The 26,871-nt window shown below is 38.4% G+C and overlaps 1 protein-coding gene across 9 annotated transcripts in view; it reads left to right on the top strand.

Moving 5' to 3' along the window:
• Positions 1–26,871, top strand: part of BTBD9 (BTB domain containing 9) — a 149,116-nt gene that overhangs the window by 16,587 nt on the left and 105,658 nt on the right. For all 9 annotated transcript variants that reach the window (XM_035108137.3, XM_035108138.3, XM_035108139.3 and 6 more), the window contains 4 exons: positions 140–503; positions 3,103–3,367; positions 4,603–4,822; positions 6,067–6,186. In XM_035108137.3, coding sequence (XP_034964028.1) covers positions 140–503; positions 3,103–3,367; positions 4,603–4,822; positions 6,067–6,186 — 969 coding nt within the window. The remainder of the gene's footprint in view (positions 1–139; positions 504–3,102; positions 3,368–4,602; positions 4,823–6,066; positions 6,187–26,871) is intronic.

Below are 26,871 nucleotides of genomic sequence, written 5' to 3'. Positions count from 1 at the left end.
TGAAATTGCATAGATTTAACTTTCAAATGAAATTATTGACAGTTGTGTTTGCCGTATTCTATATACTTCAAATCTTACTTAAGGTATCTCTTACCAGAATACAAGTTTTTTTACATTGTTTCTTTCTCCCTTTGTACAGAGCATTATTATATGGCGGAATGCGTGAATCTCAACCTGAAGCAGAAATCCCTCTCCAAGACACCACTGCAGAGGCCTTTACAATGTTGTTAAAATATATTTACACAGGCCGTGCCACATTAAGAGATGAGAAGGAGGAGGTCCTATTAGACTTCCTGAGTTTAGCGCATAAATACGGATTCCCAGAACTGGAAGATTCCACCTCTGAGTATCTTTGCACCATCCTTAACATTCAGAACGTTTGCATGACTTACGATGTTGCTAGTCTGTATTTGCTTCCCAAACTTACATGTATGTGCTGCATGTTTATGGACAGAAATGCTCAAGAGGTGCTCTCCAGTGAAGGTTTTCTGTCACTTTCCAAGGTATGTATCAGTTTTTAAAGCTTTCAGTTAAAAAATAACAATCCCAATTTTATTCTTTATGTTTGTGTACAGTAAATGTTTTTGGAAATAGGACCCGAAAATCATTTCAGTATTCATGGAGTGCAATGTTCTGTTCCATGTGTAGTTACCGGTATTTTTCCATTTTCTATATATATGGGATGAAGCTTGGTTGGAGTTCTTTGGGATAGTACCAAGACTCAGATTAGAGGGGAGAGAGTTGTACTTCCACCATTTTTTTTGTGATCCTCCTATGGGCTTCCAGTTGGAGTCCAGGGGGATTCTTCTGCTTGTGAATACCTTTTCCCGTGTATGCTCCTTTCTCTACGACATAAATGCCAGTCTTCCCCATGGGACCATTGTGACTGTTTTGGTTGTGCCATGATGCTGTCACTATGCCTCAACCACTGTGTCCCCTTCACAGAGCTGTTTTTGAAAACATGAAGACAATACCTGAAAATAGCTCTCATGTTTGGGAGGTAGAGTTGCTATACTGTGTCAGTGGTAGCCAACAGGTGCCCTGTGTATGTTATTGGACTACATCTCCCAACCGCCCCAGACACCATGGCAAATGGTAAATGATTATGGGAGTTGCAGTCCAATAACATCTGGAGGAGAAGAACAAGTAGACTTTGGGGGCTGGAAACAAGCTACCTTTATATTGTGAATGAAATCTCTGAGACACACAATAACTTCCACTGTAAGAGAATTTCTGCCCCCTCCTGGAAATTTAATTATTAACATTATTGTCTCTATGATAAATAAAGGTAAAGTTGGTAATCAGCAGTTGGTTATTCTTTGCTTACTGGTATAATATCACTGTTTATAATACCTAGCCTTAATATATATATTTTAAAAAGAAGAGGGATAAAATTAAGAAATCCACTGATTGTGGTAACAGAATTAGATGCAGTGCAGTGATTCTTACAACCTTTTCTTAATGGAAAAGTCAATTATACAAAAGACATGATTAGATCAGAAAAGATGTCAGTACAGAATCAATATGTTACTGAAAATTAAAGCAGAAGCCCAAGGAGACAGGTTAATAATTAATATCATGTGGGTTTGTAAATCATTCTGCATCCTTGTAAGGTGGCTAAGGTGGCTAAACTCAAACCTTGATTTTTAACATGTAGTAAAAGTTTGAAGCTGTTCTGAAAATGATGCTATATTGTTGATTCTTTGCCTAGCGCTCTCTTAAGGGATAACTTAGTATAGGAAACAAGCATATTCAAACATACCGGTAGTTTCATCTGTTTAAAGAGACATTTCATACACCTGATGCTGAAGGTGCCCAGAAGATAAGAAAAAGTGCTAGTATTCTGTTCCTCTGTTCTCTGCTTTTGATACCATTGCACATTCTTTTCTCTTACACTTTTGGTGTTTGTGGTTCTGTCTAAATTAGGGTACAGTAAGCCCGCAAACTTCACAGGGGTTATATTTCAGGGATCATTCCGAAAGCCAAAACCACATATAGTCAAAACACATTGCATTCAATGGTGGGTGGTTACAGGTAGGTAGCCGTGTTGGTCTGGATCGAAGTAAAATAAAAAAATTCCTTCAGTAGCACCTTAAAGACCAACTAAGTTTTTATTTTGGTATGAGCTTTCGTGTGGGTATGAGCTTTCGTGTGGGATTGTGAAAGTCTTTTCCCTTTTCAATATCTGCTCCCTCTCGACCCTCTTTTTAATTTGTAATTTTTATTTTGCAAGCACACAAAGCTGAATGGACACAAGATAAATGCACATAAGTTGTGGGATTACTGTATATATAGGGTAGGCCCTACCTTTTAGGCAGATTACAAATAACATTACACTGCTTTATTTAGAATTTGCTGATTTTTTTAGTGGGTAAACTTTGATCATAAGTCTACATCTTTGGCTGTGAAGTTGTACCCATACCATATTAGTTATATGTCAGATATGAGTAAAGAATGGTGAATACTAGTTAATAAATAATGTTAGATTCCCTGAATTGTTTAGAAAGATGTTGTGTGCTTCCCCTACCCTCTCCTCTTCCCACATACCTATGAGAAGTTTCTTCAATCATATCTTGTGCCATCTGGACCTAGATCGGTGGCTGGTGGGTATGGGTCATTTTGTGAAGACATGGGATAGGGTCTTCTTGTAGTGGAACCCTGCCCGGTAGGATTCTCTCCCTCTGAAGGCATCGATGCCCACTATATTATTGGGCTTCTGGCTCCAGTTTAAGACACGTTTGTTGACCTGGGCCTTTGGTGGAAATGATCAGATTATTTACAGTATGAGGGTTATTATGAATTAATGTTGTATTTAATATTGTAATGATCTTTGATTTTTTTAGTTATTGGGCTTTATAATGTTAGCTGTATTTTATGGGCTGTTTTAGTTAACCTTTTGTAAACTACCCTACCGGTAGGATCAGAATTTCATTGTGGACATAATAGTTTCTATGGTAAATAAAAGTAAGGTTTGTGATAAGCAAACTTGTGATGAAAGGTGGCTCCAGTGGCTGCTTGTGTATGTGAACTGGGGGATGCCAGGGAGTCCAGCTGTGTTTGGTTTTCAGATTGTATTTACACTAATATTTCCTTGTTTCTTAGCCAGCTCTTCTCAGTATTGTACTGAGGGATTCATTTGCAGCGCCTGAGAAGGATATTTTCCAAGCTTTGATGAACTGGTGTAAACACAACTCAAAGGAAAATCATGCAGAAATCATGCAGGCAGTGCGCTTGCCACTGATGAGTTTGACAGAGCTCTTAAATGTTGTAAGGCCTTCTGGATTGCTGTCGCCTGATGCCATTTTGGATGCTATTAAAGTTCGATCTGAAAGTCGAGATATGGACCTCAACTATAGGGGCATGTTAAGTAAGTCTCCGTATTTCCAGGGAAATGACCCTATACGTTTTCTTATAATTAAAAACTTCCTTAGCTAACTATTGATGCTGAGTAAATGTTTACTAACAGAAATACAAGGCTACCGGTATATAAATGTTCACAGGGTTGTATAAGGTTACTTTGTTTACAGCAAATTGGTTGACTTGCAGAACACTCAGATCTACTGTGTTGTATTCAAAGGTTGCAAGAGTAGAAGACCACCTGTGCAACCATTACTTTTCTTTGTCTCTCCAGAAGTTGGGGGTGTTGGTGAACAGTGTGGCTTGTGCCATGGAGTAGGGAGGGAAACATTGTTCATACTTGGTTTTGAGTGTTTCTTCACTCATGTTGTAACCCATCTTCATAACCCAATAAACCCTGTTCTGGAGGCACTGCTGAACAGGCACGCAAGAAGTTGCAAGAGGGAGGAGATGAGGGGAAATAGCAGTAGTGTGAGTGTCCTTCTGCTGGTGGAAACTTTGGTTACTTGCTTAAAAACACACTTGTCTCAAAAGATTCCTAAAATTCATTCTATCCTGAATATATCAGAAATATTGCACCTCATTAAATTTAGACAGTTACAAGTCATAATAAATTAATGCTTCCCCTACTGCCCTGCTCTAAACTGACTGTCACGAGGAGGCTGCAAATCTGCAGTGGTACTCTTGAGCCCCTTTTTAAATGATGTTGTTTTACTAGGAATTAGTATTTAGTGCATCTTATATGAATATAAAGTTTACCAGTAATAGAAATATTTTTGAACACTGTGGGTACAGTCCAATGGAAATTAGCTATGACCAAGTCCACTTAAAATTAATGGGACATGTGATATTCCTGACCGTGTCCCATTTTATTGCTTCCAATGCCAGTTAATCATAAGTACCTTGTGTTGAATTGTTGTTTTGGTGAAAATAAGCAAATCTCTACACACACATAGGGGGTCCTGCTTGTAGGGTTCCCTTAGGCATCTGGCTGGCCAATGTGAGAATAAGATGCTGGACTGAATGGACCACTGACCTGACCCAGCAAGGTTCACCTTATCTTCTGAATAACAGGGCACTGGCTTTAACCAGTCACTACTAGACACTTCATAATGTCAGCCTTTTAGATATTCTGTTTTCTGCACGACTTTTAAATATCATTTGTTTCCACATTTTTGTAAATAAAGAGCATAATGTGCAAGAAGAGCATAATTTAAAACATCATTTTTATTCCCATTCTTCCAGTACCGGGTGAGAACATTGCCACTATGAAATATGGAGCCCAGGTAGTGAAAGGGGAATTGAAATCTGCTTTGTTAGATGGAGACACACAGAATTATGATTTGGATCATGGATTTTCCCGACATCCCATTGATGATGACTGCCGTTCTGGTATTGAAATTAAATTGGGTCAGCCATCGATAATTAATCATATACGTATACTGCTATGGGATCGTGATAGCAGGTGAGTTCAAAGTCATACTCAGTTTACCACCCATGCCTTTTCTTATGCTACTACAGGATCAAATCTATACATTAATATAATTACTTTAACAAAGCACTGGGAAACCTTTTTAGGTTTGCAGACCTAATTAGGTCTTCCAGGGAGTCCTTATTTGGCCTTCTGAGATTGCCCCCCCCCCAGCTACACCTATCACTCTTCACCTGATGTCATGTATGATTTCAGGTGTCTGGGGCAAAGCTGTGATTGCAAAGGAAGAATGGAAAGCATTTAAGTATAGTCCCAATTATTTTTAGGCAAGCAGAGTTTATATTCAATGTTTCTTAAATCTGGCACCAAATGCACGGCCTGCTGGAATCAGCTCCTTGCAGGGAAGCTAATTGCTTTTGACAGAGGTCTTCTCAAGTTGCAGAGCAGAGCAACTTGAGTTGTTAAAGTCGCCCATGACAAGTGATAATTAAGCCCACTGACCAAATCCTACAGCCCATCCCTGTGGGCAATAGGATTTGGTCAGTGGCACATATTAATAGTAATAACAGCATCTAGTATAAGAAAAACAAGGATACTGTTGCAAATTGTAAGCTTCTAAAAGGGCAGAATGATTAATTTGTAAAATAAGATAGCAGAGAGATGTATATAATATAGTGGATTAAAATAGGAGGTGTAATAGAGTTGAGAGTTGTTGACCAATAACTGATGGAAAAGAGTATATAACACAAAATAAACTTCCCTTTTCAGTCTCCTTTTACTGTGTGCTGATGTTTATGGTCTGCTAAATCTTTCCTAAGCTGCCTTGCTGATGTTGTAGCAGAAATGACTACTGTGGTTCAGGTTTAAATTTAGCCTATGCAAGAGGAATACAAATTACTTTTTTATGACTTTAGGTGTGTTAAATGTCTGCATTTAATGTTCCATCATGTCTGAAGGAAGACTACTCCATTTTGTTGAGATTGTGAATTTTGCCATTAAAAAGATATCAAAGTATTTTTAGCATGCAATTATATTTCAGTTTTGAAATGTACCTGTCATGCAAATATGTGTAAGAACCGTAGTCTTGGGTACATTAAAAGCTAATACTTTGTTATATTGCCACTAAAGGTGTACTTTATTTAATACTTGGCTTTATGTTGTGTAGTGGAGTTCATGTGACCTTAACATAGTCAGTCACTAGGATACATTGGGTATACTGTGTAAAGATGGTGCATTGATAATCTCAGTGTTTCAATTAATTCATTTGCTGTTCAAAGGTCTTACTCCTATTATATTGAGGTGTCCATGGATGAGCTAGACTGGATCCGTGTAATCGACCACTCCAGATATCTCTGTCGATCTTGGCAGAAGCTGTATTTTCCTGCCCGTGTCTGCAGGTTAGTGCACAATTTGATCACATCTATGCAGTTTGGTATTATTGTCTGTATCTCAGTTGTTCCAATTTGGTTACTTAGAGCTAGATGATGAGAAGCAAACTGTAGGCTTGAAAAACTGTTAATCCCCTCCCCTTTTATATGCAATTCTTTGTCTGCTAGTTGTTTACGTAGTCTTCAAGTCCTAAGCGTGATAGCTTTTTGTGTATATTATAGGCATTGTAGAGAACAACTTGGCTTTGTAAGTATATTATAACCCCAATCAAATATGAATCTTGTCCCTAGGTTTTGGGAAAGTGTTGCTGAAAAACCAAGAAGGAAAAATTTAGATATTTTTTTGAATACTCGCCAGTTAATTGCAATTTACCATTATGGTCAATATACATTAGTAATACTTTGAATAGACCGGCTCTGAGTTTGACTCCCATTGGATACCACTCATTGAGAATAAAATTGCTCAGCATGTAGTTATCCAACTTATAAAGCTGTTTTAAGCACTTCTCGGTAAAAAAATAAAAATAAAAATTAAAGCTAGGCCCTTCCAGAGAATCAAGTACAATTTTGGACTGCATCACTTTGTTTCACCTGTAGAAGGTACTCTTTTTATTGTTCAGGCAGCTGCAATTTAGCATCGTAGTATTAAATGAAAATGTCATTTTCCCCTTCAGTAAATTTCTGCAGTATTACAGGGATTGCAGTTGAGTATGTGAGATGATCTCTGATTTGAAAAGCATTACTTTGTTCTCCTTCCCATTCCCTGGCCACTATTGGGGGGTATCTTCCCCCCCCCCCCCTGTGGTATATATAAGATCCTACTCAGGTTCACATAATTTTTTTTACATCTTGTTCTAATTCAGATTGTGTGTGTGTGTGTGTATGTGTGTTTGTGTAGGAATAACAAGCTTGTCCCAAGTATCAAAAAATAAAAGCTCCAGGGGGTAAAGCTACAAGAGATTCAGAAAGTAACATGAATCACTTCAGGGATTGCGGTTCTCGGCTCTTTCCTTTGAAGTCCTCATGGGGTTAAGGATAGCAATTCAAAGCAGCAGTAGCCTTAAAAACATAATACAAAGTTTAGTTTTTATAAAGGAAAATGTAAGTATCTTGTAAGAAACCAAGGATTTAAATTAAATTCTAACGCAACAAGTTGTTCATCCTACAAGGGATAGCTTTTGGGAGTGCAGTAGTTCAGGGGCAGTTGGCGATGCAAAGGAATAGAGTTCCATCTCTTCTGCTGAGGTTTTTGAGGAGAAATCCACCTAATATTTGTTTTGTTGTCCAGGCCTTTTTCTTCATCCTTGCAATACAGACCATACAGTTTTGAATGTCTTTGCATTGCTTTTCTTCGGGAATGACACCAAAGAGATTGAAGGGCATGTCCCTGACACAGTTTAATTTTAGTACTGAATGGAAGCCATGCTTGCAACAGGGATTGGCTCCACTCTGGAGCCCTGGTCTACTCTGGAGCATCCAGCACAGTTCCCCATGGAGCACAAAGGAAGTATTGCTCTTTCTCAAATGCACACATTTAAGCTCTTTCTGCTTGCATATTAGGGACTTGGATCTTTGCCGTAGCTGCTCTTTCAGTAGTGCTATTGTTGAAGTTTATTTTAAAGAAGATAACTTGGGTCAATACTTTGTGTCATCAACTCTGCAAAGGGGTGCTTTGGAATGAATGAAGGAGGGCATGAACACAAGGGTATCAGTTTGCTATTTAAGAAGTGAAACAAGTATTCTGTACTTGATGATGGTGAAAGATAGAAGTAGTTAATGTGGGGCCTTCCAGATGTTGTCGGACTCCAGTTTGCATCTGCCCCAGTCATGGCGTCAAATGACCAGGGATAATGGAAGTTGTAGACCCAATAGTACCTGGAGGCAGACCCATGTGGAGCTTGTCTGAGGCCCAGGGTGGGCATCTTGTCAGAATAAAGTTATAAACTCAAACAAAAACGCAACTGGTCCCTGGTGGGGCCTGCCGGCCAGTTTATCTCTCCGAGGCCTGACTGCCCCTCACTCTGGAAAAGCATGATTGTTTTCTATGCTGGAAAAGCATGATTGTTAAAAGTATTAATAAAAATTACTCACCTACAAAATTATTTACTAACCTAATAAGAGGTGAAGAGCATGGAGATGTGTGCTGCTAGCCACTTAGCAGGTTACTAAAATATTGCATTCTACCAACTGGTCAAAAATGGTGCAGTCAGCATGGAATTCCAAGTTGCCAGTAGCTACCAGGCAAAGAGTAGTGGCACCCACCCTGTGGAATGCCCTCCCACTAGAGGTCAAAGAGAACAATTACCAGACCTTTAGAAGGCATCTCAAGGCAGCCCTGTTTAGGGAAGCTTTTAATGTTTGATGGATTTCTGTATTTTAGAATTTCTGTTTTTTTTTTTGGAAGCCGCCCAGAGTGGCTGGGGGAACCCGGCCAGATGGGCGGGGTATAAATAATAAATTATTATTATTATTATTATTATAAGGCTGCATTAAAATGCTTGTAAAATATGGTGGCTTGTTGAATTATTGTTGTATGCAAATATCTATGGGAATTGAGAGACAAGTTGAGCTCGGCTAGGAAAGTGTACAGATTCCTTTAAAGGTAAAGGTAAAGGGACCCCTGACCATTAGGTCCAGTCGTGACCGACTCTGGGGTTGCGGCGCTCATCTTGCTTTATTGGCCGACAGGGTGGATTTGATTTAAATCAAACTGATTTAAGTCACGATTTAAATCACTAGTCAGTAAGGCTTGATTTAAATCATAGTTTTCTACATAAAGACAAATTCTTGCTGGTATAACTTTAATATGCAAGTAGATGAAGATTTTTAGAATAACAACTTTTCATATTAGTTTTTTATCCCCAGTTTAATAGGTTAATCATTCATATTTGGACAACTTTACTGTTGTAAAGGAGAAGGAGAAAAATAATCATTACCTTAATAATAACAATTTAAATAGATTTATTCAACTGAAACAATAACATTACAGCATATGTTATTTGCTTAAACAAACATCCATGTTTGTTAACTAATTTGGCTAAACAAAAACAATATATATATATATATAAACTTAGACTGTCAGCCCAGCCTACACATGAAAAACTTAAATACTGTCCACTCCAAACAATCAGAAAAATATTGTTTCTATTCTATTCACTGAACTTCTTGAAACTTAGCACTGAAGGGGTTGTTTCTGTGTTCATAGGTTTGTAGAACAATAGGATTGAGGTCTTTTTCTCAACTCTGTTCATGTTATAACATTTTTGCTGTGAAGAAGAGGCATGTGATCTCTGTTGAGTCAAATTCAGTTTTGAGAACTGCAAAAGTAAACCAAGCACCTGTGATAATATCTTGTAGGCAGAGAAACTGCCCAATAATCTTACAAAAACCTCTGGAAGAGCATGACATTGTGAATGTATTAATGGAATTTATTTACCCCCAAAATTAAACAAAATTAAAGTGGAACCTCGGTTTATGAACACCTCGGTTTATGAATTTTCGGTTTATGAACGCCGCGGACCCATCTGGAACGGATTAATTCACTTTCCATTACTTTTAATGGGAAAGTTCGCTTCAGTTTATGAACGCTTCAGTTTATGAACAGACTTCCGGAACCAATTACACCCATGTTTCAGTTTATGAACGCTTCAATTTAAGTACTTCACAGACCCATCTGGAACGGATTAATCCACTTTCCATTACTTTCAATGGAAAAGTTTGCTTCAGTTTATGAACGGTTACTCCGCGGACCGTCTGGAACGGATTAATCCACTTTCCATTACTTTCAATGGGAAAGTTCGCTTCAGTTTCTGAACGCTTCAGTTTATGAACAGACTTCCGGAACCAATTGTGTTCATAAACCGAGGTACCACTGTACAACCTTATTCTACATAATTAAAAAACTAATCTTTATTTCATGATGGAATAACCTTTGGATGGTAATATATGGATGGTAATAAATGCTTAAAAAAGCATTTTATTTTTAAAAAAATCCAATTTAAATCAAAAAAATCGATTTAAATAAAAAAATCGATTTTTTTTTAAAAAAATCATTGCTTTTTATCCACCCTGTTGGCCGAGGGAGCCGGTGTACAGCTTCCAGGTCATGTGGCCAGCGTGACTAAGCCACTTCTGGCGAACCAGAGCAGCGCACGGAAACACCGTTTACTTTCCCGCTGAAACAGTACCTGTTTATCTACTTGCACTTTGACGTGCTTTTGAACTGCTAGGTGGGCAGGAGCTGGGACCAAACAACCGGAGCTCACCCCATCACAGGGATTCGAACTGCCAATATTCTGACCGGCAAGCCCTAGGCTCTGTGGTTTAACCTACAGCGCCACCCGCGTCCCTACAGATTCCTTTACTTTGATGTTATGGGGGGTGGGGTGGGGTGGCATATGTTCCTGATGATGCATTGAGTTTTCCTGGTTATAGACTCTTGTTTTGTGCTCCCTGTTTTATTTCTCCCAATTTCTTGGTTCAGGCTTCGCAAAACAATGCCAACTTCATATGAACATTATCACAAAGTCATACTGAAAGAGCTTGTTCCACACAATGTGCAAACTATTCTAGTTTATTAATATTTAAATGTATGCCAGAAATTTCACAGTAAACACAGACTGATTTAGTTGGCCTAATCAGTCATTCGTTGCATTACTTGCAATATATTGTAGCCATTATTACAGCCTGAAATTGGTTTTGAATAGCATTTTGAAAAATCCAAATTAGTTTCTGAACTGTTGATGCTATTATTGTGTTCTGTGCCTAGTGAATTTCAACGGAGTCTTGGAGTAGACTAAACTGCTTGCTTATATATGTGTTGGTAACCTGTTAGTTGTCAGTGGGTTGGTTCCAGAGCTGCTTTCTGCTCATGGAAGGAACTGTGGGGGATTGGAGTGGGGTAGGTAAGTCAGCTTCTGCCAGCCTCTGCTTTTCTCTGGATCCAACCTAGGGATGGCGTTTAAAGCAGATTTGATTATTTTGTCTGTCAGTATTTTATATTAGTTGTTGATCCACTACATATTTAACTTGGGCTTGTATTAAACTAGGGAATGGGGTGATAACAATATTTAATACTTTTCTTCCTTAGAGTATACAATCTCTTTGTAGCTTATTCCATTTTCATGTTTTGTATCTGTGGAAAAGCTTCAGCCATTTTAAACTTTCAAGCTCACTTACTGACTGGGTTATGGTCTTGCATGGTAAACCTGCAAGATAAAAATAAAACCGAAGACTCTTCGTTGTATTTCCTAGTCCTGCTCTGTCATTTACTCCATGTGAAAGAACACCAGTTTATTATTATTATTATTATTATATTTTAGTTCCCCACATAAACGCTATAAAAACACTAAATAATAATTGTTGTAAGTAGTTTAAAATTACCTTTGTGTTTTAATTTGGAAGTCACTTGGGGGTGCTTTTGGGGATGAAGGACAAGGTAATAATATAATAATAAACCAACTAATTATACTTCTATAAGTAGAATACGATAATGCTGTTTTTCCAAGTCTTTCCACAGCTATAAACGCTAGCAAATATCATAGTTGCAGGACGTTTGTTTTAAACAAAATGCTCAAATTTACCATTAAACTGGAAGGAGAAGGATAAAACTGTCACACTATCATGCTAATGCGTTGAAGAGATGTAACCTTGTGTTTATATTCCTTCTCTAAAAGTGCCTTACTGTTTTGATTAAATGCTAAAATTCTTCAGAAGAGCACCCTTGTCTTTTCTGATAGCTCTGCGACAAAGAGCTATTCAGATAATCAATAGTTCAGATGAGACAAACATGCATACAAAGCAAAATAGTAGTGAGCAGCACTGAAAGTGTACAGTAGTTGGCTGTTATTGGTAGTTCAACACAGGAGCATAAAATAATCTACTGGCCTCTCCAACTCATGTTTCTTATTGTGCAAAGTGCACAAAATAGTTAATTATAAAATACTGGTGATCAACTTGACAGAAATCTTTCTCTCTGGGCAAAAGTCTTCAGTGGTCTTACCATTCTGGTGTCATTTATCTTGCATCATTCTTTGTAAATTTCCAAACCTAGTTGTTAAATTCCAATAGTAAGTATTAATTTGGTTGGTAATTATCTTCTCAAAGTGACAGAAATAGGAAACATATGCAAGCATAAAAAAACATTGTCAGTTTTTTCTATAATCCAGTGTATTAGGTTTGATTAGGCATGTGATGAATGTGCCTCTTAAATTGTAAATCATCTAGTCCCCTATACACTCTTACTGATTTATTTCTTACTGTGTTTTAATGTTGCTTCATCTATCCCACAAGATGGCAAGAAATTTAGTTAGGATTTAGATTTTCCTTAATGCGCTTAGTGTTCTGGGCAGATGGCAAATTGGCATATAGCCATGTGGTGTCACTAAAGCATAACTTTCTTAAACTGGTGATTTCCTTGACTGTTTTCCAGAGTAAATCTTAGAAATTGGCGACTTGTTGGGAGTGTGTTAAATTTGCATCCTTTTTAAAATCGTGTTCTCTTATTTTTCTATCCTTGTAACGTATTGTGTTTTGGCCTCTCCTGTTTCTGAAATGACATGGAAATCAATTGAAGTTGAGGATTGAAGGAATCAATGAGAAACCAAGAGACACCCTTCACCCACTGTATTTTTCGCTCCATAAGACACACTTTTTTCCTCCTAAAAAGTAAGAGGAAATGTCTGTGCGTCTTATGGAGCAAATGCGTGGTCCCTGGAGCCGAATTGCCCAGGGGCCAAAGGCACTTTGTACTTTTTTTTTTTTAGAAAGAGCTAAAGGCTAACGAGGGAAAGAGAGTGTTGAAAGGACCCGCTCAGCAGCTGATTGCAAGAGATCGGGGAGGGAGATAAGGGAGCTAGCTCTCTCCTTATCTCCGCCCAGGCCCCTTGCCCAGGCCTCAATTGTTGTCTGCAGAGGGAGGCTGTTTGTTTCCCCAGTGACATGTGACTGGCTGATTAGATTATCTGTCTGGAAACTGTAGAAATGGGTCCCTTTCCTTTCCTGGAGAAGCTACACTACAGAACTGTGAGTTGAACCCCATAAAAACAGAATTTTCCCCTTTGCAGGGTAAGCTCAACAACTTTGAGCTGATCCTCAAAAAAATGGAGCTTTCCCCCTTTGCAAAAGAAGTTTCCTCAAATATTTAATTTTTTTGGGGGGGGAAAGGCACCTAGGCCTCAAGGAGTTGGCTGCTATGCCTAGGACAATTCAAGAAAGCAAAAAATAAATAAATCTTGTTTTCCTCCTAAAAAACTAGGTGCATCCTATGGTCAGGTGTGTCCTATGGAGCAAAAAAATACGTTATTTTAGTTCACATGAGCTTCTAGTAATTTTAGGGTTTTGCAAAAAGTCTGTGTAGACAGGAAAGACGGCTATGCAAATGGATCCAGGCTATAGTTTCAAAAACAAAGGCATGGAATGTACAAAGACATTGGCATATGGCCAAGCTAAGGCCTTGGCTAAGAAGTGTGTTCCCTGATCACAAGATATTTTATGTCCACTCTTTTGTGTGTTTGATCATGATTTGTAGCTATAATCTGAACTAACGATTTTGTTTCACACTTGCTGATATAAAAAGAAGTGTTTTCCATAGGCTCTGATCATAATCAATAAAGCTGACACCAAGAACTCCTCCCTGCTCAAAGGGCTGTTTTTTTCTTATCCACTCTCATAAGAGAGCAAAGACTCTTAGAATTGGGATTGACACACAGTTAGCTTGACAGAGAAGCAAAGTCTTTTTTTGTGTATTGATCCCCAGACACTGGGCAATGCGCCAGACTGTTTACCAGCTGAAAATTAATCTTCCACTATGAAAATGAAGGTCCTGCTCTACAGCAACCCATGGCATTGTTGTGAAAATATTTGACTGATATTGAACTGTTTAGTCCTGTAAACCTAGGAAAGGTGAACATCTATTGATTGAGTTTGGTGGGCCCCTTGTGCTGAGATTCCAAGTGGTGTGCTTTCTCTCTGTTATTATAAACTGCAGGTTCTTAATTTTGTAAACTATTAACTGATAGAATTTCGAAACACAAATTAGTTGGTGTAATGTATGGTTTCATAAGCAAATTTAAAATCTGGTTTTAGAACAAATTTAAATTGGACTGATATCTCACAATACGTCTTTGTTGCATGCTGTTCACTTACTCTTTAGGATTCAGACAGTGTGGCTGTGTGTCCTTCTGAACTTAACACACTCATGACATTATGCAGCTGTTGACCAATAATGGCAGTAGTTTAATAGATTGTTTTTATTGTGGAGGGTTATTACCTATTATTTGCAAACACTGCATGCAGATATATTTAAATCTTCAAATAAATGTCTATGCTGTCCTTCATTCAAAGATCACAAGGTGGATTACAAGGTGGATTACATTATAAAAAAATACAGAAATGCATAATATAGTAACAAACAAACAAACAAACAAACAAAAACAATACCCAACTTGCTGCTTTAAAGGCCACAGATTATTTAATTAGCCAAAGGCCTGGAAGAAAAAGAATGTTTTTCTTGATACCTAAAGATATGTCATGAAGGCACCAAGTGAGCGTCCCTGGGGAGAGCATGCCACAAGTGGGGAGCCACTGCAGAAAAGGCCCATGTTGCCACCCTCTGGACCTCTTGTGGAAGAAGCCCACAAAGAAGGGCCTCAGATGATGATTGCACGGTCTGGGTTGATTTATATGGGGCAATGTAGTCCTTGGAGTATTGAACTTTTGCAATGTGTGCAGCTGTGACTGCTTTAAAATCTTGCCCACAGGTAGAAGATCCTGCTTCTGTATATCTAGAAACTTGCATTTCTCCACCTCCTATGGGAAATGGGAGCTTCCTATAAAGGGCAATGGGAGCTTCCTATAAAGGGTAGCAAATTTCTGATGTCTCATCACTTTGGCTCTGCCTAGCAATGGCACATGAGAGCACCTTCTATGCAGTGTCCCGTTGCTGAATAGTACTCATCCTTCTGAGGTGCATCTTGCACTGACAGGATATGCTTTTTCATCAGAGGGCCTTTGTGGGAGGGTGAAGTCACCTCCATCTGCAGTACAGTGGTAGCTCTGGTTACGAACTTAATTCGTTCCAGAGGTCCATTCTTAACCTGAAACCTTTCTTAACCTGAGATACCACTTTAGCTAATGGGGCCTCCCACCGCTGCTGCACGATTTCTGTTCTCATCCTGAGGTAAAGTTCTTAACCCAAGGTACTACTTCTGGGTTAGCTGAGTCTGTAAACCGAAGTGTTTGTAACCCGAGATACCACTGTACTATCTAATGTTTGCTTTAACAGTGGTTTTATTGTTTTCTTATACGTTTCTCATGTTGTATAGTATTTTAAGTTGTTACATTAATGCACTATATGGTGAATGGCAGGCTATAAATGCAGTAAATACATTTATCTGAGTTCCTGCTTTTGACAAAGTAGTCGCCACCTCCAGATGATTACTAAATGCGTACTCTACACATACCCCAGAGTTTCAACATGGACCTTATTTCATTGCAGGGTTAACTCATTGTTTATTACAGTCTCCATTTCTGTTGTGAAGTCTTTTAGAGGTAACAACTAGTTTTATACCTATTTCACTCTTGGCAACAAATGTAATGTTGCTCGAAACTATCAGGTTGTAGCGACTTTGAGGACTAATTACCAAACTGCTTGAAGAATTCACACATTGAGAATATTAATAATTCTGCAGTACATCATGGGTTTGCAAGTTGGTTTTATAACCACAAGGTTATAAAAGTGATTGTACCGAAAGACTGTCATTACTTGAGGTTCCCCCCTGCCCAAAGGCGCTGCATGTGTTCTCTCAGTAATATTTTTGCAGCCAGGATTAGCTGTTCAAATCTGTCTACTTTTACCCCCTATAGTATCTTTTTTGTTCTGGATTTATCCAGAACTTTTTGGTTTATTTCAGTTTGTTGATCAGTGACTGCCATCTGTTGAATTAATCTAATGTCACTGCATAAAGTATCCATGTATGCCCATATTTCTAAGCAGATGATTGTAGTTTGTTGATACATTTCTGAAACAAACTGTACCCCACTTAAATTCACACTTGAAGTGCAAAACAGATAATGATACCATTTCTTGGTGCTTATGCATATTCATACTTCCAACACAAAATAAAAAGAATATTGATGTATATTTTTTCAGTTTAAGGAGCCAAGATTTTTCGAGCCAGCTGTCAACTGCCATTGGACTTGCTTTTATCGCTGGTATGATTGAGTTGCAGTTAGTCACATAGCACCAGGAATAAATCTGGCCTTTTATGTTTAAGCTCATTTCTCTTGGGGTGTTTCAGTGTAAATTCTGCTTATCAACATAGCTTTTGATTTGACTCATACATCCCAAATATTTGGGGGTCAGGTACATCATGATATCCTAGGAGCACACTCTTTGGAAAACAAAACTCATTAAGTCTCACACTGCTTCCAGCTACAATAATGAATGTGAATGAGAATCTAATAATGACCTTCCTAACGCAGTTGTGGTTTTGATTGATTGTAAATAACCTTATGTGTGGACATAATTCCTGACTCACACTATGCACACATTATTGTTTTTAGAAATTGACACAGAATACTTCCAATTACTTAATTACTGCGGGACTTAAAAAAAATACTGATCTACCTCAGGGTTGTGGAACCTGTGGCCCTCTAGATATTGCTGGGCTCCAACTAGGGTTGCCAGACTCAATAGAGGACAGGACTTCTGTGCCTTTAATTGCCCTGCTCTCTTTTGAGTCTGGAAACCTTAAAGAGAAACCAGCAGACCCTTTGTTTAATTTCCAAGCAAAGGGTCTGCTGGTTTCTCTTTAAGGTTTCCAGACTCAAAAGAGAGCAGGGCAGTTAAAGGCACAGAAGTCCTGTCCTCTATTGAGTCTGGCAACCCTAGCTCCAACTCCCATCCCCACTGGCCATGCTGGCAAAGGCTAACGGGAATTTATTGGCACTCACAGATTCCACATTCCTGGCTTAAACAAACCACAGTTTCTCAAGTTGGTAGGTAATAGGGTGTTGTGGTTTGTTTGAAATTTGGAAGCAAAAACTTCTGATCTCTACTTGGTCTGCAAAAGCTCACCACAAGTCATTCACATAGCAGGAAAGCATGATCTCCTGTTAAGTGTGAATTGGACTTGCTTCTCCTTCTTTCGCCTCCTTTTTGGTGCGTTCTAGTTTTTAAGTCTGTACTGACTAGGGCTCATTAACTAAAGAGATCCTTTGGCTATGATGATTCCGGGCTGACCATTTGACATACCTTGGAGTCCTGGGGGTTATTGGTTTGTTACTGGTTTTATTATTTTTTATTATGTATTTTTTATTCTCATTTTGTATTTTTTGTTGTTAACTGCCTTGTGATCTTCGGATGAAGGGTGGTATACAGAGTTAATAAACAAACCAAAAATATTTTTTAAAAGCAGTTTCACACATAAATCTTTAAGGAAGTGTCAGATTAATGCCATTTGACCTTATAACTTGTTTTTCATTACCTCTTGAACTTTATCCTTGTCACATCTTATAATTTATATAGCTTTCAGATGCCTTCTCTGGAGCAATAGTTCAGATGTGGGGATTCAGAATATTGTACATTGCTATAAATATTTCATTTATATTTAACTCCAAATGTTCATTTAAAAAAAGAAGAAGCACTGAGCATAGGACTTCATTCTGATTAAACGTTTATAGGGTTGCATCTTTACCTCTCTTCTTTGACATCTAAAGGTCCTAACTTGTCCTTGGTTGGTTTATTCCTCCTGATGTATTCGAATACTTAATCTATTTTTTGGAAATTAAATGTAGCCACATCCTAAGCATTACTCAGTATTAAATCTAAGGGCTGCCTCTCCTTTTCCGGCTCCCATGATGCAAATGTAAAGCTTGATGAGAGGCAGAGCAGATATCTCACTTGGCTTAAACATTCACCTGCATTCCTTTTATAGTCTGTGTTTGTGATTATATTTCCTATTATTGATGATTAAAGTCTGGGTACAACTAAAACAAATAGATACTGTGTTCTAACTCTTTCTAAAACTTAACAGAAAGTTTGAAGATAAATGTGCCTCAGACCTGATTAGGAAACCTTGGCAGAATAGATTCTAGCAGAATGAGGGACTGGAAGAAATTATTACAGATGATTTCAATTTCTAGTAAATTACAAAGCATACATAACCACCTGAAAAGAGAGTGAGCTCCTTAGCTGTATTTCATCCTGCTTCCACAGATAAGTGTGTAAATGAAAGGAAAATGAATTGTTTCAGCATAGCAAATCTATACTATTTTTTGTGGAGTGAAAATGAATGAAATTGAAATAATTCACTCTTGCTTGAAACGAAAAACTATTAAAGTATTTTATCCCTTACTGGGGATTGACATACTGTAGATAAGTAAAAAAGAATGTTAGTTCTGTCCTTGGCTACTGTTGATATATTAAATGCTAAGTTGAGGTTAAAAATTGGATTGTACAAAAAACAAAACACCATTATGTAATTTACACAGAAATGTGTAGAATTAATCATTTGCACAGAGAGTCTGTTTATTCTTTACAGTATTTTTAGTATGTTTACTACAAAGAAAGCCTCTTTTTGTGTGGAAGTAGGTGAAAACCCAGATCTTCTTGGTAGAAGACACTCTTTAGAAATCATGAAAGCAAATGGCAACCACTTGACTTGTCCATATGAATGGTCCTCAGTGGAGTATGTTTCAAGCAGTAATCTAGACCAGTGTTTCCCAACCTGGGATGACAATTTTTTGGATGACAATTCCTATCATCCTTGACCACTGGTCTTGCTAGCTGGAGATGATAGGAATTGTAGCCCAAAAACAGCTGGAAACCTAAGCTTGGGAAATGCTGATCTAGACCATTGTGTGTGAATTGGGCCTCTGTTGCTAGAGTAAATTTCCAGCCAAGATCATTCTATTACATAATTCCTATATAGTGGTCTAGTGCGGAAAGTGGCCATAGTGATCCATGATCAACAGTATGACGCTTTACAGCACAAAAGGCCACTGCAATATTAGGGTGAGTTATCAGAAATTTTGTAACCCAAGCCTTTGAAGTGCTACTCTGTTTGTCCTTAGAGTTAATTCAGAGTCCTTTGGGGGGGTGTATTTTCAGAAGCATGTTAGACAATAGATCTATGAGGAACTACAAATGGAATAGCATATGCTTAACCAACAGGGAAGTTGATAAAGCTTTGAAGGTGAGCAGCATCACTGTTTCAGTTCTGGGAGCAAAAGGTGTTCTACTAAGCCTGACGGTATGTAGCAAGTTAAGCCTTTCAAAGGAAAAATACCACATTGCTCGGCAGCCATAAAGGAAAAATCCACCCATGGCTTACACAGGTACCTGTAATCTTTTGAAATAGTTGGAATTGCATGGATAATGATCACTTTATTATTTGTGCTAAGACACCTTCCCCTACTGCTGCCTTTGCTCTTCTTTAATTCAGGTCAGGTTAAGGCAGTGGAGTGGGTCAGCTGCACAAGATTGACGGAACTTTGGTCTCATTGCAATCAGTGTGAGAAGTTAGTCATGATTTACATGTCATTTTATTTTGATGGGAGCTAGGTGCAGTTAGCTTGGTCTGGATTCAGATGTGCTCTGTACTAAAAAAAACACTGGTCAGATATCTAGACACGTTTTTGTGAGTATTGTGTATTTCTTATTTTATTATGTTTTAACCACACTTGAAAGCCATCTTGGGAGAGACTCGCTGTGCAATGTGATGTATAAATCTCTAAAAAGAAGCAAATGTAAGTGAATGAAATGCATATTCTCCACCTGTTTATTCTTAACTCTACCTTTCTTCCATCCTTAACTTGTCATTTTTGTACAATTTGAAATTTCAATTGCAGGCAACTTGAGGTTTGTTTAATAAATGTCTATCCTGCTCCCTAAAACCATTCCAACACAGCTCACAGAAACTAAAACAGAAAATTTTGGGTATAATCCCAAATTTTAATTCAAAAAGAGCAGCAATATAAACAGTGGGTTGGATCTAAAGGTTTCATTCATCTGTCAGTGGAAGGGAACTTTTAAATTCAAGCCAATGTACTGAAATAAACTGCCTTGTAAATAAGGACATTCTTCTTTCTTTTAAGTGTGCTAAATTGAATTCCCATGAGCCTGGGAAAAGAAATGGATGTTGCATGATAACTATCCATATTCCAAGACTTATTGGGCTCTGAGATGGGTAAGAATCAACAACAACGCCTACCACAATTAAAGAATCATCCTAGCTAATAAAGGACTAGAAATCCCTTAGGGGAGAAAAACAGCATTTAAAGCTCTTGTTTCCTTTGTATTATGTTTCCAGGGAAATTGGTAATGTATTTTGTGTGGGTGGCACAGTTTTTTGTAACAATAGAGGCCCTCCAGATGTTGCTGAACTATAACCCCCCATCGTTCCCAGCCAGCATGACCAGTGGTAAGGGATGAGGAGAGTTGTAGTCCAGCAACATCTGGATGGACATAGGTTAGCTACCACTACTTCACATCTTCATGGCTACATGTATTTCACTTAGAAATTCTATGTATTCCAAACAGCTACCTAGCCGCTCCCTTTCTTATTCTTAATTGTTTTTAGTACATTTTTAACTTCCCAGCCTTCTGCTTTGACACTGTTTGCCACACATTCTGAAAAACCTCAGAAAGCATGTTCAAAATATAATGTGCAAATTGAGCATATTTGTAAAGTCAAACTGTATACAGTCATACCTCATGTTGCATCCGCTTCAGGTTACGTGTTTTCGTGTTGCGGTCTGCAGCAACCCGGAAGTACCGGAATGGGTTACTTCCGGGTTTTGCCGCTCGCGTATGCGCAGAAGCGCTAAATCACAACGCATGTGTGTGCAGACGCGGGGCTTCGGCTTGCATCAGTTCCGTGTTACAGACGGGCCTACGGAACAGATCCTGTCCTTAACACGAGGTTCCACTGTATATTACTGTTCAGTCTTTATCACTGCAAGATGTATAGGTTGCGTAACATAGACCCTTCCTAGCTGTATTTCAAACAGCTTCACACTATAATAAATTTTCCCAAGACACACTGTGCTGAATGCATCTACTGTAGCTCACTAGAAGATGTTCACATTTATTTTATTAATCGTTAAATATTTTAAATATTTATAAATCTGTTTTCACTGCACTATGATCACTGTAACACAAATATCAGTGGCAAAAGAGTTCCTCAGATGAGGATATCACAGTTTGTGGTATCACATTCCCCCTGTTTCTCTTCTGAAGCAACTAATCAACCAGAGGAACAAATCTTTCTTAGTGCCAAAGCCAGGCTGGAATCTGTAACTGAAATGGATCAAGATAAACAGCTTTATCCAAGTAGATCTGAAGTTGCAAGACCACAACTTGCAAGTACCTTGGCTAAGAAGGAATGTTGGCAATTGGCCAGTAGTTGTTCAACAAAACCTCATAGTCCAGGAAGGGTTTTTAAGGAGGGGGCATGTGGCAACCTCTTTCAAGGCACCTGGAGCCACCCTATCCCACAGGGAGGCATTGGCCAATCCTTGGGACTCCCTCAATCAGTTCATTCTGGCTAGTTCTAACAAGCCACAATGGCACAAGGATGGAGAGAACATGGTAGTTGGCTACACTCCTTGAAGCATCTTGACCATACAGTCGTACCTTGGAAGTCAAACGGAATCCATTCCGGAAGTCCGTTTGACTTCCAAAATGTTCGGAAACCAAAGGTTGGCTTCTGATTGGCTGCAGGAAGCTCCTGCAGCCAGCCAGAAGCCCCATGGGATGTTCAGCTTCCAAAAGAACGTTCGAAAACTGGAACACTCACTTCCAGGTTTTGATCGGGAGCCGATTTGTTCGGGAGCCAAGGCACTTGAGATCCAAGGTACAGGTGTATTGTGAAGACTGTAGCTTTGAGCACGGACTGCAGTTCAGTAGTGGAATCATAGACTTGTAGAGTTGGAAGCTTCCCAAGGGTCATCTAGTCCAACCCCCTGCAAGGCAGGAATGTTTTGCCCAATGTGAGGCTGGAGCCCATGTTTTGCATGCAAAACGTTCCAAAGTGAATGGATGGTATCTCCAGGTAGAGAAGAAGACGACTCCTGTCTGACATCCTGGAGAGCTGCTGCCAGTCAATGTACTAAGCTAGATAGGCAAATGGTGTCACTTAAGTATAAGGTACCTTCCTGTGTTCATATGCCTGCATTAAGTTAAATTTCACTGGCCTCTCCTTTTTCCAGATCATTAATGCTTATCCAGATCATTAATGCTTATCTAAAAAGGTCTTGTGACCTTTTATTTTGAAGCATTTCATACTTCATGTTTCTGTATAATTGTCATGATGGATCAGAATGTTGTATATATTTATACTGCACCATGTTCCCTGAAATGGTCCTTTTCCAGGATGAAAATGCAGTGCTCATTAAATCACTTCCTTAATAGTAGGTGGGAGAAATTGCTATTGATCTGATAGATTTAATAGTTCATATACAAAGTCTGTGGCATAGAAGTAATGTTCTGCAGCTGAATAGCTGCAGATTAATCCTTTAGACAGATTTCTAGAAGCATCGCTAAAACTGGAAAATTACTTTCTTTGCCTCTTAAAGGCATAACTGGGCTAAATGTATTTTGAGAATATTTTTGTTCGTGCTGTATTTGTGAGCTAAATCCATGATGGCACAAACAGATTAGAACTAGATGTAGAACTGATATAAAATACCTAATGATCCATGGTAGATTCTGCCTAGAAACCTGTATGCTTCTGCTTTGTAATGTATAGAAATGGCTGCATCACTAAAGGGTATATAGAGGTCAACAGAGGAACAGATAACCACAGCATGTTATTGTGTATGAAGCTCTGTGATGGTTTGCTAAGGTCAAAATGGAAAGTAAGCTACTCTATTATAGTTCTTTTCTTTCATTTTCATGGCATTTTTGAAATAGCTCTGGGTTTCTTTTTTGCTTAATTCTGCATATGCAATTTCCTCAGTGTTAAAATCCATGCTTTCCACGGGCAAAAGCAGCTGTGTATTCTGTCTCAAAATAATTGACTAGGAATCTGTATACAATTCTGAAAGGTGATAAGAAACTAGAAACTAAGAGCAACTGAGTGCTTGTGCATGCTTCTTGCAGTTAAGTGGACTTGCCCTTGGTGGTGAAATAGTTGGTTGGTGATTTATTTATTTAAAATAATTTATACCCACCTCTTTCGTCCTCACTAAGGAGGGCAAAGCGGTGTACACTAAAAACATTAAAACAATATAAACAAGCAATAGCAAATAAATTTTTTATCCCCCCCCAAAAAAATCTAATGAACATGTCAAAACAGAATAGTTTGTAAATCATGATGGTATGAAAGAACCCTACTAATCAAGTTATAATGTAGTTGGAAATGGACTAGGTTAGTTGATTGGCAATTTGGCAGTGATTGCACAAATCTCTCCTGGTCTGGACAATTCCACAGGATGCAGCAAGAAAAGTTGGTTGTTGCGGCAAGGAAAGCTGCTTGTGAGCAGCTTGCTCTGATTAGGACTGGAGGTGAACTGAGGCACTTTGAGCCTTTGTCTCTAGTCATTTGTCTGCTCCCCCCCCCCATGCAGATTCTTAAAGGATCAGTCTTCTTGTCTGAAGGTGGACGCTTCACTTTTGTCCCATGTCCCTCCTCCCGGTGCAGCCCATGTGTCATTCACATGGTGAAGTAGTATGGGAGGCATACTGATTAGTTGCCTGGCTCTGGTTTTGTAAAATCTGATGCTGTAGGATCCAGTTCAATGGTCTCCTGCAGCCATCCTCAGGTTCCGTAGGCTTCTGACCACAAGCATCAGCCTCAGAGCCAGGAACCAGGAACTCTTGTGTAAAACACAAATATCAAGATGAGGAGAGAAGAAAAAATTGGCATGAGAAAATGGCACATTTGTTGCCTGTTTTTAACTCACAACAAACCAAGTCTAAAAACTGAGGGTGGTATCCAATTCTACTCAGACTACAGTTGAAATTAAGGAGCCTACATTAGTCATTCAATGGGTCTGCTTTGAGTATGACAAGCATTGATTGGATACCACACATTATTGGCAACAGCTTAATGTCCCTAGTTTCCCAATTTTGATATGTGGGATATTCAGTATCATTTGGGTCAAATAATGCTGATATGTACTTTTCTTTCTGCAATGATGGCTCTAGTCTAGGGTGTGGTTGTGGGATCAAATATCTTAGCATCCAACTTTAAAACAAACAAGGCTATGTAACGGTTTGTACAGATAGGTTACACCTGGGATCATTAATTACCTAACTATGCTAGTTGAAAGAATTCTTGAAGAAGTTTGTAAAGCTCTTTGGTACACTAAATGTGGAAATACTCACCAGGTTGGATTGCCAAACCATATAAACAGGCAAAGTAGGTGTTTTAACTAGTTATTTCAGTTGGCTTACCAGTGGAATTCAAGGACGGTTCTGGTTCAGTAACATGGAAAATGGAAGGTATAAATCCTTGTAGGGAAAATGTTGTATGTATTCAAATGCAGAGCCATTTGTTCTGTAGGGAACATAGCTTTTGTAAGCATTTACAATGCATTTTGTAATGATAATGTCAAACAAATTTACTAATACTATGATCCATAAAAATAGTTAGGTTTACTGAATTTGAAATGTTACCAGATACAATGAAAGCATGTTTCAATGGGAGAATTAATATTCAGCTCAAGAAACGGAAACATGGTAATAGTACAAGGGGAGGAGTGAGAAATTAAATAGTATCTTTTAAAGTCTGCCTTATTGCTCCTTGCATTGCTCCTGCGGGATTTTTCTACTGTGTGCAAGAAAATCAGCAAGCACTTCTTGAAAAACCCAGATGAAATTACTGCCATAAATTTTGAATTTTTTTCCTCATGGTGTAAAAACCTTAATTTAGATGGGGAGGGTTTATTACCACTGTTTTCTTGGCATGGATAAATTCAATTAATTTCAGATGACAAGCTCCAGGGTTCTCTGGCTCTCTTCTCCTCCCCGCCCTTTCTCAATATGTTGAAAGTACAATTTGTTATTGGTTTGCCTTTGGCTCTGGAGACCTCATTAAAGGCTAAGGAAAGGGTTTCTATCTCTTTCTTTGACACCTTTCTCTTTTTTGGCTGAACCTCGACTATTTGCATTATTACATGGAATGGAGTATAGGAGGCTTGAGGATAAAAGCTGCTGTATTTATATTGCACATTGATCAGGAATGGTTGTGGCATATTAATTGCTGTTCTTTTTATGCTTTGCTGCTGTGCTATTAAAGTTGGCATCAGAGGAGAGTGGTGTTTTTTATGATTCATGGGGCTCATTCAGACACTCAGAAAACCTCAGTTTGGAGTGTCCTTGAGGATGCAGCCACAAGGAAGAAGTAACATCTAACTGAGCATACTAACTACCACCAATGAAAGTTTGCCGAAGATTTTAAAAAGTGGGATTTGAACCTGAGTCTAAATTACAGAATCCACAGTATTCCATGTGTGTTGCATGCTGCATTGTAATTTAAGAGCAAATATAACATTGCTGAGATAAATATCTATCAATCAGAGTTCTGCCATAGAAAATACTCTTCAAATATTTAGTGAGAAGTAGAGTGATACATGCTAAGACTGCCTTGCTTCAGCTATGCCAGCAGAGCACTTAGAAGATTAGATTAAAACTCATTAAATATATTTTAGCTCAGTATTTTTAGGGTTGCCATATTTCAAAAAAGTAAAAACCAGGAGCTTTTTTTTGAGCTTTTTCAATTGGCTTGCCTAAGATCCTGGACAACCCCCCCCCCCCCCGGGATGTCATTTCCGCCCTGCAATGTCCGGGAAAATCTGGATGTATGGCAGTCCTATTTACTAAGTATCTAAGTATACTAAGTAGATTAGTTATTCAAAAGGAGAGATGGAAAGGGTAAATGTGATTATGTCTATAGAGTTTGGTTCAGGGTTCCCAGCCTTCAGAATTGGCACTCACTTGGTTAACTTCCACCTTTCCCTTGTTTTCTCAAGCCATGATGTAGCACACATATGAAGTGTGATTAATGCTAAACACATTCTCTTGAAATCAGATTTAGTAATACCATTTCCAAGCTTGATTTTAAATTCTGGTAGTAGTAGTAATTATGGTTCGCCTTAACCAAGTTCTGTATTGGTGCACATACTATGGTTAATGCAAATAAGGGAAGGATGGGAGGTGTTTGTGCAAGAGAAGGGATTGAGTTCTTGCTGACAAGGTTAGTCCTAATTTGCAAACCATAGTTGTATCTGTACCTGACCTGCGTGACCTGAAACTGTGATTTCAAAACTGATACTTGAACTTGGGCTTGCAAATTGAAAAATAAGTTCAACTTTGTGTCCGTGGTTGGTTTGTTCTTTGTGTGTGGCAGAGGCTAAGTTTGTGAATAGAGATTCCATTCAAGATACGGAGAAAAGTGGCAGAATATTGGGTTGAGACAAAAATATTGACCTGTTTGTAGAATGTGAAATACATCTTGATGTTAATATTCCACTTGGAAATAGATTTTGTTTTTTTTAAAGAACCCATTTCAGGGTAGCAAAACTATAGAAACCAATTATTTATTTCATAAGTTTATATAATAATGCTAAATTATTTCTACAGTGTACAAGCCAAATAGGCTTTTAACTTCAAAGGTCTTGTCAATGTTTTAAACACATTTGACCACTAGAGTGTGCTGTGTCTCTTCAAACCTTTTCTGATTCAGAAGT

Source organism: Zootoca vivipara, chromosome 3 (genome assembly GCF_965207765.1).
Source record: "Zootoca vivipara chromosome 3, rZooViv2.hap1.1, whole genome shotgun sequence".
Lineage (NCBI taxonomy): Eukaryota > Metazoa > Chordata > Lepidosauria > Squamata > Lacertidae > Zootoca > Zootoca vivipara.
Note: the sequence above shows the minus strand (reverse complement) of the source record. Positions and strands in the feature narration are given on the sequence as shown.